Source organism: Nicotiana tabacum, chromosome 23, assembly GCF_000715075.1.
Source record: "Nicotiana tabacum cultivar K326 chromosome 23, ASM71507v2, whole genome shotgun sequence".
Taxonomy (NCBI): domain Eukaryota; kingdom Viridiplantae; phylum Streptophyta; class Magnoliopsida; order Solanales; family Solanaceae; genus Nicotiana; species Nicotiana tabacum.
Window position 1 is genome coordinate 4,363,294 of NC_134102.1, and position 14,322 is coordinate 4,377,615.

The following is a 14,322-nucleotide window of genomic DNA, read 5'->3' on the forward strand; positions in this document are numbered from 1 at the left end:
TATGAACAAAGCACTTTTACGAACCTTCAATAGGACACAACACTAGTTAGTTAAAAATATTAAATCCCAACCCGTGACCCGCCCCACCCTGCGTGATTTTTTTAATTTAAAATTTGAACTCGCCCCGCAACCGCAAACTCTCAAACCCGCACCGCCCCGCACCTGCACCACCCCATTGCCATCTCTAATTACTTTTGTAGCTTCAGCTTGGTGTAGAGCCTCCATGGCAATTAATTCTTCTTTCAATTTATCCCTATCAATTTTAATCGCTTCCCAAGACGATGTTAGATCTTTAGTTGTAACCAAATCACTGTTCAACGAGATTTCATCTTCCCATTCAAAATAACCATAAGAATGATTATGTCGAACACAAAAAAAATAGAAATTGACCCAAAGATCTTTATTAGTAGACTATAATGTTGAGCAAACTGATAATAATTTAGAGCTTTTGTTAGAGAATCACTAACCTTAGGCTTTGGAAATTTATAAAATCACCTTCCAGGGTTTAATGGAGTCGTTAAAGGTTGGGAAAATAGGATTGGGGGTCGTGTGAGGCCTAATTCTTTGTCAATGGAGAATGTAAGGGGGTCTGTGGGGTTTTAATTTGGTGGGGTCTAGTGACTTGGCAACTGACATGGAAAAAATTGAGGGGGTAAGCTTCCATGGTGTAGATCTGTTAGGGTTAGTGGAAATTTCTAAAAGTTAATTAAATGTAGGGGCTATATTGGACGAAAAGTATAACGGGTAGCAGAAGTAAACAATATACCATAGTAGAGGGTCAATTTTGGACCTTTTCCCTTTGAAATATATTGAATATGAATTGTGCCCTCCTCTTCTTAGTTCCTTAATTCCTTTAATTTCTGTTTGTTATTCTCACGTTACATCAGTTTCAGCTCTGTGGAGGATTCATAATGTCTGGTGAAATCAAAGACGTGTTAAATCGACTGGATCGAGTGGCAATTGAGGTGGCCAACGTCAAGCTCCGACAGAACTAGTTGGAATCTGCGAATGAAAATGCTTTTCGGGAACTGAAAGAAACACTTTCGGCGGGTTACAACTCCGGTAAGGGCAAGGAAGCGAGTTCAACAGTGGTGAATCAAGCTGATCTGTACTCACCCACAGACGGGCCACGCGATTTGGTATGCCTCGATGATCCAATTTCTTTTCCCCCACTAAGTCCTAACCCTAATATAAATAGAACTATGGGTTTTCAGTTAACTTGTGCGCAAAATCCAGTTACTAGCCAAAACTTTAGTTCCCCAAACTCCACAATTCCAAATACATCCCAAATTCCATTTACCCAGCTCTAGAATGTGTCATCCACTTCCATTTCCCCTTTGGCGACCATTCGAAATATCAATTCCAGTCAACAATTTAGCACTGTATCATCACCTACCCTGGCTACTGGCTCACACCCTATTACTGCAGCCCACTCTCTATCTGTCCCATATAAGGGGTTAACTGCTCCTATAACTTCTCAAAACCAATTGAACCTAGCACCAATTTCTCAGTATCACACTCATATGACATGAAATAATGGCCAGATTTCCTACTCAATTCTATGCTCACTGACCAATCCTACTCACACCCCTATATTTCAGAACTCCATTCCCCCAAATATGGATCCAATTCCCCCATTTTCACCCGTCTATCTACCTTATCACTTCAATGGACAACCATATATTCAACAACCATGTTCACTTTTGAGGCAGTATAGGATTAGTTTCCCTAGGTTTAATGGGAAGGGGTTTCAAGATTGGTGGTACCAGGTGGAGTAGTTCTTTGCAATGGATGAGGTTCCTCACCACGAGAAGGTTAGAGTAACTTCTATGCATTTAGATGACTTGGCACTACAATGGCACAAGGTTTATATGAGGAGCAAATCACAGTTGCAACTCTCTTACCCTAGTTGGGAGGAGTATATTTGGGCACTGTCATACAGGTTTAGTGTGGAATTGGATTACCCTATAAGTGAGTTGTTTAAGTTGAAACAGATAGGGGGGATGGTTGAATTCCAGGAATCTTTTGATAAATCTATGACAACGCTCAATTTGGAGCCTAGTTATGCCATAAGAATCTTTTTAGAAAGACTGAAACCACAGTTAAGGGATGTTTTTAGGATCCTCAAACCTTAGTCTCTTCCCCAGGCATACCACCTTGCTAGACTACAAGAGTTCATTTTTATTAAATAATCCAAAGCCTTGAAACAATCTATCTTGCAAACCAGCCCAAGAGTCAGTTCTTGAACACAAGCTCCTTACTACAATAAACCAACAACCACCCTTGCTAACCATCTGCTCAGACCTCCTCAACCCACAGGGAATGATAAGGTCAAAAGGAGGAGGCTGGCTCCAGCTGAGCTTAGTGAGAAAAGATCCAAGGGCCTTTGTTTCCTGTGTGATGAGAAGTTTGAACCATGTCACATTTGCAAAACCAAGGCTCAATTATATTTACTAGAGCTAGTTGAGGAAGAAATTGCACCAGAAGAACCAGATGAGGAGCTATTCAATGTAGATAAAATAGCAGAAATATGTGAGATTTCTATCCATACTCTGCTTGGTACCAGAGGTCATAAAACCTTGAGGTTCATGGGATATTCTCACGGGAAGCCGCTGAACATTTTAATTGATACTGTTTCTACATAGAACTTTATGGATAGTAGATTGGTGGCAAGAATGGGATGGAGAGTAGATCCCTCCAATATACTAGATGCAAACCTGGCAGATGGTAATAAGGTGACTATCACTGGTGTGTGTAAGGGTTTGGAATGTCTGTTGCAGAACACTATCTTCAGAGCTGACTTCTTACTACTACCCTTAGGAACATGTGATATGGTATTAGGGTTACAATGGCTCAATGACTTAGGGGATATTATGTTCAACTTTAAGAAGTTGACAATGAAATTTGAGTACGAAAGGAAGCTCTTTTCATTCAAGGGTGTAGCCCCCAAATTAAAGTTGGTAGACTCCTCTTCCTTACAGAAGGTGTCTGGTGAGGAGGTACAGGTTTTTATGGTTAAGGTAACTTCCAATGAAGTACAGGAAGTAAGGCTGAAGAATTAGGAATCAACTGAGATTCAACAAGTCTTGTAGGAGCATGGAGAGATGTTTCAAGAGCCTAAGGAACTACCTTCATTCAGAGGACAATTTTATCATCGTGTCCCACTGAAAGAGGGGGAAAATCCAGTTAACAACAGATCCTATAGGTACTCTCTAGTTCAGAAATATGTCATCGAAAAAATGGTACAGGAACTACAATCTCAAGGACCAATTCAACACAGTTGCAGTCCCTTTACTTCTCCAGTGGTTTTGGTGGGCAAGAAAGATGGAAATTGGAGATTGTGTGCTGATTACATGGCCTTGAATCAGATCACAATCAAAGACAAATACCCTATAACTATCATTGAAGAGTTGTTGGATAAGTTGGGAGGGTCACAAGCTTACTCCAAGATAGACCTCAGGTCTGAGTATCATCAAATAAGGATGGCACCTGTTGATGTTCTTAAAACTGCCTTTAGGATATACTCAGGTCACTATGAGTACCTAGTTATGCCTTATGGCCTAACAAATGCACCATCTAGTTTTTAGGGGTTGATGAATCATGTCTTTAAGGAGCACCTGAGAAAGTTTATATTGGTGCTTTTTTTTTTATGATATCCTCATTTTCAGCAAAAGTTTGAAAGAGCATGTTGAACGCCTGAAGGTAACATTCAGACTTTTGTTACAACATCATCTCTTTGCTAGGAGATCAAAGTGCCAATTTAATGTGACTAGCATAGAGTATTTAGGTCATTTTATCTCTGCGAAGGGAGTCTCTACTGACCCTGAAAAGATACAGGAAATTTAACAATGGTCAATACTATGACTATTAAATAATTGAGTGGTTTTCTAGGATTAACATGTTATTACTAAAGATTCATTAAGGGTTATGGACAGATTAGGAAGCCACTAACTGACTTACTGAAGAAGGATGGGTTCAAGTGGGGTGACCATGCCACTGTGACTTTCCATAACTTAAAGAATGCTTTGAACTCTGCACAATACTAATTTTACCGGACTTCAATCTTACATTTGTTGTGGAAACAGACGTATGTGATGTAGGCATTGGGGTTGTCATAATGCAAGAAGGTCATCAAATTGCCTACCTGAGTAAGGGGCTTTCTCCACAACATAAGGCTATGTTTGTTTATAATAAGGAGTTGTTGGCTTTGGTGATGGCAGTTACAAGGTGGGGTCAATATCTAATGGGTAAGCTTTTGATTGTCAAAATTGATCAAAAGGCTCTTAAGTTTCTTTTGGATCAGAAGCTGCATACAGGGGCACAACTCAAATGGATAACAAAATTGAAGCAATTTGATTTTGAAATCCAGTACAAACAGGGCCAGGAGAACAAAGCTCCTGATGCACATTCCAGAATTACAAAAGTAGAGATTGCTTCTCTCACACTTTCAATTGTAAGGACAGACCTCTTGCAAGCTATCAGAGATAGTTAGGATGTTGATCCGGCAGTGAAGGCAATAATTTATAAACTTACGGACTCTACTAAGGAAGAGAAGGGGTACTCATATATCAACCAACAGTTGAGGAATAATGGAAGATTAGTTGTTGGGAAGAATCCTGCATTAAGGAAAGAAATTATTTGACTGTGGCATGACTCTATAATTGGGGGGCACTCTTGGATTGACCACACTTATAGAAGGTTGGCTGCTCTTTTTTATGGAAGGGAATAAAGGGAGATGTGGAAGCTTATGTTAAAAGGTGTGATACTTGTTAGAAGAAAAAGTATGACAAGTCAGCATACCCAGAATTGTTGCAACCTCTAAAAATTCCTTCTCTATCTTGGAGCAGCATTAGTATGGATTTCATTGAAGGTCTGCCTAAGTCAAAATGGAAGGAGGTTATATGGGTGGTAGTAGATAGGCTGACTAAGTATTCCCATTTTATTGCCTTATCACACCCCTATTCTGCCTTAGATATTGCCAAACTATTCATGGATCATATATTCAAGTTGCATGGAATGCCGAAAGATATTATTAGTGAAAGGGATCCAGTCTTCACTAGCAAGCTATGGCACGAACTTTTTGCAATGCAAGAGGTAACCCTAAACACATCTACTACCTATCATCCTCAATCTGATGGCCAGACTGAGGTCATTAACATATGTCTTGAGACATATTTAAGGTGTTATTTATTGTTCTGATTCTCTTAAAGATTGGGTTCAGTACTTAGCTCTTGCAGAATGGTAGTACAACCCCACCTTCCACGCCTCCATCCAAAAAACTCCATTTGAAGCTTTGTATGGACAACACCTACCATTACATTTACCATATATGCAAGGTGACTCAGAGGGAGTAGAGGTGAACAGGAGTTTGACTACCAGGGAATTGAAATTGCAACTGCTGAAGTTTTACTTGACTAGGTCACAACATAGGATGGTAGATAAAGAAAGCAAGAACAGAACTGATAGACAATTCCATGTAAGGAACTGGGTTTACTTGAAGATACAACCCTATAGGCAACTATACCTATCAAGCAGGCATTTCAACAAACTCTCTTCCAAATACTATGGGCCCTATCAAATTCTCGAAAGGATTGGTAATGTTGCTTACAAGCTAGCTTACAAGCTAGCTTTGTCTCACCAATTACCTATACATCCTACCTTTCATGTTTCCCTCCTTAAAATCTACTATGAAGTTCCAACCTCCATAAATCACCCTCCAGTTCTAGACTTGTCCAACCCCTACTGTACATATCCTGCAAAGATCCTAGAGCGTAGGATAGTACAAAAGGGTAACAAAGCAGCTGTTCAGTTTTTAACTCAATGGGAGCATTTACCTGAAGACCAAGCAACACGGGAAGATTCCAATGCATTGAAAGTCAGATCTCTAGCTTACATTCCTTGAGGTCAAGGAATTTTTCGGGGGGGGGGGGGGTGTGATATGATCTGAGTTGTGCATAGCTGCGGGAAGTAGTATGTTAGGCTTTATTAGTAGTACAGAATAAGTGGTTAAGTTTGTTATAGGGTTAATGAGTTTGACAGTTTGGTCCTTTACTCATTTACACTTAAGTCCATTAGTTTTATCACTTTACTTTCGAGTCCATCTTCCTAGTAAAGAGATATATGTATCAGATTGAGCTCATATGAAATATATCGAATATGAATTCTGTTCTCTTCTCTTCTTAGTTCCTTATTTCCTTTACTTTCTGTTTGTTATTCTCAAATTACAACTGTTCAATCGGGTGTTGATTGGAATTTGGGATCCTCTTCACATAAAAAGTTGAACTACAACTTATTGATAAAGTCTGATATTATTCTATGAAGGATTTAAGTTAGATTTAAGCAGGTTGCTACCAGCTTTTCCAGGTTACCCATTGAGGCTTATTATAGATGTTACCTGTAGTTGGTTTCTAAGTAATTTATGGTGTAAAGATTTTGCACTGTCAGTGTATACATATAAAACATTTATGGATTCGCCATGCTCTTGCATGAGACAATTTTAGCACCAAATATTTGGTTTGGTTATGAACTATATGGACCCCAAAAAATGTCCGGGGGGTGGGGGGTGTTGAAGGAGAGAGAGAGGACGCATTTTGCTGTAAATAATACAACAAAATTGCTAGTTTTAATGAGGTGATCATTGATATATAATCTTTTATGTAAGACAGGTGATGCTTTGAATTCTCTGAAGACCAATTTGGCTGATCCTATTAGTGTACTACAGAGATGGGATCCAACACTTGTTAATCCTTGTACTTGGTTCCATGTGATATGCAACCTTGAAAATAGTGTGACTAGAGTGTAAGCTACACAAAATCCTTTTTTTTTTGGTCTCTTTATGTTATGTTTCATTTGTGAATTTTGGCTGCATGGTTTTACACAGTGACCTTGGAAATGCAAATCTATCAGGTCAACTAGTTCCACAGCTTGGCCAACTCCAGAAATTGCAGTACTTGTAAGTTAAATATTCGTTGGATCAATATGTCTCAAGGATGTTACAGTTTGTTCTTTGACTTGTTCTGTAACTGCTTTTTGGTAACTCAGTTTTCTTTGTAATCGTGTTAATCCATATTCATGACATAAATGTACAATGAGCTTTGTATATATTTGTTTGTGTAGAAGAAAAATTCTAGTGTTTGATTACCCTAGGAAAGTTTTATGTTACTAATTTTGTTATTGTCCTAAATAAGTAAATTTTAGAACAACCCCCAAAGGGTGGCTTAGCAGTCAAAGTGTCGGAGTAACAATACAAGGTTTGAATCCTTGCAGACCAGACACTAGGTGAATTCACTCCATCTTCCTATGAGTTGGTGGCCAAAGTTACCCAATATTTATGCTGGTGGAAGATACCATGTATTTAGTAGATTAGTCGAGGCCCAAGCTAGCTGACTCGAATAATATCTCTATTAGAAAAAGTGCATCTTTGTATATTACTGGTCTGGGGGAGTAATAAGTCTATTGAAAGATAATATAGGAGTTTTGTATCATTAAGTTTTTAATATTCCCAAACGACTGTGAAAAATGTTAATCTTTGTATGTAATTGGTCCTAGGGAAGTGACTGTTAAGTTATATTCCAAAGTTTCAATGATGACAATATTCACTTACCTTGGTTTGCAGGAACCGAAATCATCAAAAGGAAAGAATACTAATGAGAAGTTGTCCAAAGATGTGATTGCTGAATTAATCGACAAGAAGAACGAATCAAATTTTAGCACATCCATTCAGCCTCAATCTAAGGAAATCAGATTATAAATCAAGGAGCTATTGCCAGTAAATATTCAGTATCCATAATTAAGCTCAATCGTAGGCTTGAATGTCTCCTCAATGTAAGCCTGTGACAAGGAAAGTCACGATCAAATCTGATCCCTCCCAAGAGCAGGATTCGAAGAGGCACCCGTTGGGTCAAATCCCTTTGAAGATCTCGTGCCTCTATTTTTGGTCAAGGCTCAACGGCTCTCTTCTCTCCTATAAGAAGTCTGCTAAGATCAAATGGAAGATTTGAGCAACTACACACAGTGTTTTCTAAATATCTCTACCTCTTAGCCTAAGCACTGTAATCCTTAGTTTATCGGTGTCTCAAAAGATAGGAAGAATTAGAACACAAAAGAGAGTTGTGTCATTATTCAAAATTCATTATTGTTATACTTCGTTGGTGGTGAACGAATCAAAACCATCTGTATTGTAATACCTTCAAGATCTAAAGGGAACCCTTGTGACCCAAGGAAAACTGGATGTAAGTACCACACCGGTACCGAACCAGTATAAAATTATTGTGTTATTCTCTCTACATTTACTGTTATCTTACATTCTGCTCTTAATCTAGCAACTAAAATCATCGTTAGTCGACTATTTTTTAACTAGACCACAATTCACCCCCCCCTCCCCTCTTATACCTTCAATTGGTATCAGAACAAGGCTCACAATCTCTGCTTAACAACTGGTGAGAAAAAGATCATAGGATCTAACACTGTTGTTGGTGCACTATTTCAAGAAGGGACCTCTCAGTTTCGACCTCCTTATTTCAACGGACAACACTTTTCTCATTGGAAAGTGCATATGGAAACATACACGATGTCATATGAAATTAAAGTTTGGCGTGTGATCAAAAAGGGAAATCTTCCAATCCCACCAAAGAAGGATGCAAATGGTCAAGTCATCGTATCAATCGATCCTCTTGACTTAGATGACTACACTGATGAACAAGTTGCTGTCATAAATGTAAATGCCAAAGCAAACAATCTACTGTACAATGCTATCAGTGGAGAAGAGTATGAAAAGATATCAAGTTGTGAAAAAGCCAAAGAAATGTGGGACAAACTGGAGGTCACGTACGAAGGAACCAACAAAGTAAAAGAAACAAGGATCAATATTTTGGTTCGAGACTACGAGCTATTTTAAATGAAGGATGGAGAATCAGTGAAAGAGATATTCTCCAGGTTCAGCAAAATTCTTGGAGATCTGAAGTCCTTTGGCAGACCTATCAAAAGTGGTGAACAGGTTAGAAAAATTCTGAGGAGTTTACCTACCATTTGGCAGCCAAAAGTCATCACTTTGGAATGTCAGGATCTTGACAAAATTTCCTATGATGAACTCAGACATGATCTAATTGCTTTTGAGAAAACTCACTTGGATAGACAAATTCAAGAAAAGAAGAAAATTGTTGCCTTTAAGGCAACTGTGGCTGAACTAGAAAAAGAAGAAGAAGAAGAAGAATAAGAAGAAGGAGGAGGAGGAGGAGGAGGAGGAGGAGGAAGAAGAAGAAGAAGAAGAAGAAGAAGAAGAAGAAGAAGAAGAAGAAGAAGAAGAAGGAGAAGGAGAAGGAGAAGGAGAAGGAGAAGAAGAAGAAGAAGAAGAAGAAGAAGAAGAAGAAGAAGAAGAAGAAGAAGAAGAAGAAGAAGAAGAAGAGGAGGAAGAAGAAGAAGAGGAGGAAAGAGAAGAGGAAGAAGAAGAGGAGGAGGAGGAAGAAGAAGAAGAAGAAGAAGAAGAAGAATAAGAAGAAGAAGAAACATGCAAAAGAATAAATCCTTCGGAGAATGAAGTGATAAAGAAGAGTCTAATTATGAGGAAGTTCCTAATATATGTTTCATGGCTATAAATGAAAATGAAGATTTAGGGGAGCTTGGACTAATGGCATATGGAGATGATGAGGAAGACAACTCAAGAGAACTTGGCCTTATGGCAGACGAAAGAACTAGTGAGGTACATCTTCCCACATGCTCTAATTGTTATGAACTTCAAGAATTTGTTGATATTGCTCTTGCAGATATCGAAAAAGTTGTGAATGAACTTAGAAAGATCAAGAGAGAAAAGAAAGACTGGCCCTAAAACTGGAAGTATGTGAAATTAAGCGCGATATGCTACAGGATGAAGTTAATGAGCTTCAACTTCAATTGAATGGATTGCAAAAATCCACCAGTCACAGCTCAGTCAAATCAAATCAGACTACTCATCACAAACAGAAATTTCTTGCATGTTCCTTTTGTCGTAAAAATGGCCATAGTACTAACCAATGCAGGAACATAATTAGAACAAAAAAAGGTTCTGGAAACTCTAATAGTCCACCATGTTTTTATTGTGGTAAAAGGGGACATACCTCTAATCGTTGCAGGTTCAAGGATAACAGGAAATGGGTCTGGAGACCTAAATCTTCAAATCAAGCTAACACTCAGCATTCTATCCATTCAGGACCCAAGCAGGCTTGGGTACCTAAAAACAAGTAACTTTGTTTTGCAGGAACACTGCAAGAAGAATCGAAAAGGAAAATGGTATCTCGACAGCGCGTGTTCTAGATATATGACTGGTGACAAATAATTGTTCAAATCATTCACCAAACTAGATAGAGGAACAGATACATTTAGAGACAAATCCAAAGGAAATGTAATTGGTGTTGGAAAAGTTCCTCCGAGCTCAACATGTGATATAGATGAAGTCTACTTGGTTGATGAACTCGGCTATAATCTTCTCAGCATTAGTCAACTATGTGACAACGACTATGAAGTTCGTTTTAAGAAACATTGATGGTTTATAGAATATGAATCAGGTAAAATCATTCTTTCTGGCAATAGAGACAGAAATGTCTATACTATCAGCAATTTAGATAATCTTGGAGATCAAATTTGTCTTACTTCCATGATTGATGATCCCTGGGTCTGGCATAGAAAACTTGGTCATGCCAGTATGCATACTATTCAAAAGCTTTCTAAATATGATCTTGTAATCGGTCTTCCAAAACTAGATTTTTCAAAGGATCATATCTGTGATGCATGTCAACTGGAAAAACAAACTCGCTCTTCTTTCAAAATTAAAAACATTATTTCTACCTCCAAACCTCTTCAATTATTGCATATGGATTTATTTATTCCAACTAGAACTGCTAGCATAGGTGGTAGGAAATATCCTTTTGTCATTGTAGATGATTTCTCTAGATTTACCTGGGTTATGTTTCTAAGTCATAAAGATGATGCTCTAAAGATTTTTGAAGTTTTCTGTAAGAAGGTTCAACGAGAAAAAGGATACTACATATCTACTATCAGGAGTAATCATAGAGGAGAATTTGAAATTAGAGCTTTTGAAAAATTTTGCAACGATCAAGGAATTTCTCACAACTTCTCTTCACTAAGATCACCGCAGCAAAATGGAGTAGTAAAGCGTAACAATAGAACTTTACAAGACATGGCAAGAACCATGATTGTGAAAAATTCCTTACCTCATCACTTCTGGGCAGAAGCTGTGAGTAAAGCATGCCACATCATCAACAGGTGTCTGATTCGACCAATCCTCAAAAAGACTCCTTATGAACTATGGAACGGTAAGAAACCCAATATCAGCTACTTTCACCCTTTTGGATGCAAATGCTTTATCCAAAATAATGGAAAGGACAATTTGGGTAAGTTTGATCCTAAGAGTGATGAAGGTATCTTTCTTGGATACTCTCATTCAAGTAGACCATATAGAGTTTACAATAAAAGAACTTTATGCATTGAAGAATTAATTCATGTTGTTTTTATTGATACTAACCCTCGCCCAAGGAATGAAAAAATTCCTGAAGATGAGGAAATCTCTTTTGTACCTAAGTCTTTTATTGTATGAAATGATCATCAAAGTGAGTCAGTTATTCAACAGACTCAACCAGCTAAAGAGCCCGCAGAAAATCTCGAACTGTCTCCAGCAGATCAGTCAACTAATGTAGAAAGAGAACCTTACTCAAACACTCCAAAGGAATGGAAAAGTAAACCTGGCTATCCTCACAAATTCATTATTGGATATCCACAGGAAGGAATCACAACTAGAAGGTCACAGAAGAACAAATCTCATGTGGCTCTTATTTCATAACTTGAGCAAAAGAAAGTGGATGAAGCACTCATAGATACTCACTGGATAAGTGCTATGAAAGAGGAACTAGCTCAATTTGAAAGAAATAAAGTATGGAAATTGGTTCCAAGACCTTCAAACTCATCCATCATTGGAACTAAGTGGGTATTCAGAAACAAATTGAATGAATCAGGTCAAGTAGTTCGAAATAAAGCAAGATTGGTTGCTCAAGGATACTCTCAGCAAGAAGGAATCAACTATGATAAAACTTTTGCGCCTGTAGCAAGACTCGAATCCATACGAATATTACTTTTTTTCGTTGCTCACAAAGGATTCAAGCTATTTCAAATGGATGTTAAAAGTGCATTCCTAAATGGCCACATCTCTGAAGAAGTATATGTGAAGCAACCATTAGGATTTGCAAACGTCACCTTTCTTGATCATGTATACAAGCTGACTAAAGCTTTGTACGGTCTCAAACAAGCTCCTCGTGCCTGGTATGAAAGGTTAAGCTCTTTTCTTCAAAATCAAGGGTTGAAAAGAGGTAATATCGATACAACTCTTTTTATTAAGCATTCTAGTTCAGGTAATCTTATTACTCAAATTTATGTTGATAATATTATTTTTGGTAGTTCTAACTATGTTCTATGTGAAGAATTTGCTCTTTTCATGAAAGGAGAATTCGAAATGAGTATGATAGGAGAACTGACATTCTTTCTCGGACTTTAAATCAAACAGTCTCCTAAAGGGATTTTCATTAGCCAAACCAAGTACACTAAGGAGCTTATCAAAAAGTTTGGCATGGAAAATGCTATGTCAATCGGCACTCCAATGAGTCCAACAACAATGCTCGATGAAGACAGCAATGGAATAAAGGTTGATGAAACCATGTATAGAGGAATGATTGGATCCTTATTATATCTCACTGCTAGTCGACCAAATATTATGTTCAGTGTGTGCAAGTGTGCAAGATTTCGGTCGGCTCCTAAGGAATCCCATCTCACTGTTGTTAAACGAATTATTAGATATCTAATTGGTACCTCTAAGCTAGGATTATGGTATGATCGTTCTAACAATTTTGCTCTAAGAGGCTTTTCAGATGCAGATTTTGCAGGTGACAAGATTGATAGTAAAAGCACAAGTGGCACGTGTCAACTCTTGGGAAATGCATTAGTATCTTGGCATAGCAAGAAACAAAATTGTGTTACCCTATCAACGACTGAAGCAGAATATTTAGCTGTTGGAAGCTGTTGTACACAAGTTCTATGGATTATGCATCAATTTCTCGACTATGATTCATCTCTTACCTCTACTCCTATATGTTGTGATAATACCAGTGCTATTTATTTATCAAAACATTATGTGCATCATTCTAGAGCAAAGCATATAGAAATTAAGCATCATTTTATCTGTGATCATGTCGCTAAAGATGATATTATTTTAGAATTTATTAGTACTGATTCTCAACTTGCTGATATTTTTACAAAACCACTTTTGGAAGAAAGATTTTGTTTTCTTCGAAAAAAGATTGGCATTGTGCTAAATTTGTAAAACAAATCTTTTACCGTGTTCTAAAATATTTTATTTCCTTAAGTATATGTGGTTTAATTAATTTTCTTGTAAGTCTAATAATTGGTTCTTCTTCAGTACCGCTGATCAGTCTCTTCAGAAGCATCACTTCCTTTTGAACCCGCCTTTTCTTTAACCAAAGCGACCCTTCGTTAATCCCCAAAAGTACCGATAAAAACCCTACCTTCCTTGTTACTCTCTCTATTCTCATCAAAGCAAACACTCTCACCATGGCCAAAAGAAACCCCTCTTATTCCACTGCAACCAGATGCAGCCGAAGATTTCAAAAACCCCTCAACCCTGAAGAACCTGTAGACTTGGAGTCATCCATTGACTCGAATTTTCTCAAAACGGAAAATGAGAGTAGTGAATCTTCCGAAAATCCTTCCATTATCTAGAAAAAAGCATGCAAAAGACCTATGGAGCAAATCTCTAAAAAGGCTGCATGCAAGAAAGGAAAAGTGGAGAACACGGAATTTGGTCCATAGGACAAATTAACCTTTTATGGCCCTAATGAAAAAGCAAGGTTTGAGTCCTACAAGTCAAAATCTATGGCTTATGGACGCTCTGTAAGTCTCTCTCTCATGAAAAATCTACACTGTGATGTGACTGCTATATTTGATTTTCAACATCTGTTTTCTCTGTTTGATACCATTGGAAACTCTATTTATGAGGAACCAGTAAGGATGTTTTATGAAAACCTTTTTGTGAATGACAAAGATGATTTGGAATCTATGGAGTTAGGCACTAGAATTGTTTTGGATTTTTATCAATTTGAAAAGATTTTCTGTGCTAAGTTTAGTGGGTTTGATATGTTTGTGCAAAATTCGTGGCCAAAAGATTTTGAAGTTTCCTTTGAAGAAGCAAAAACCTTTTTGTCTGATAATCCTCCTGATATCGGTCCCAAGAACCTTAAGTTTAAACATCGTGTCTTGGCCCACATG

At 37.8% G+C, this 14,322-nt stretch overlaps 1 protein-coding gene across 1 annotated transcript; it reads left to right on the forward strand.

Moving 5' to 3' along the window:
• Positions 1 to 12,610: 12,610 nt before the first annotated feature.
• LOC142177602 (secreted RxLR effector protein 161-like) lies at positions 12,611 to 13,360 on the forward strand. Its single transcript, XM_075246809.1, has one exon. The coding sequence runs from the start codon at positions 12,611 to 12,613 to the stop codon at positions 13,358 to 13,360; it is 750 nt and encodes a 249-aa protein (XP_075102910.1).
• Positions 13,361 to 14,322: the final 962 nt, after the last annotated feature.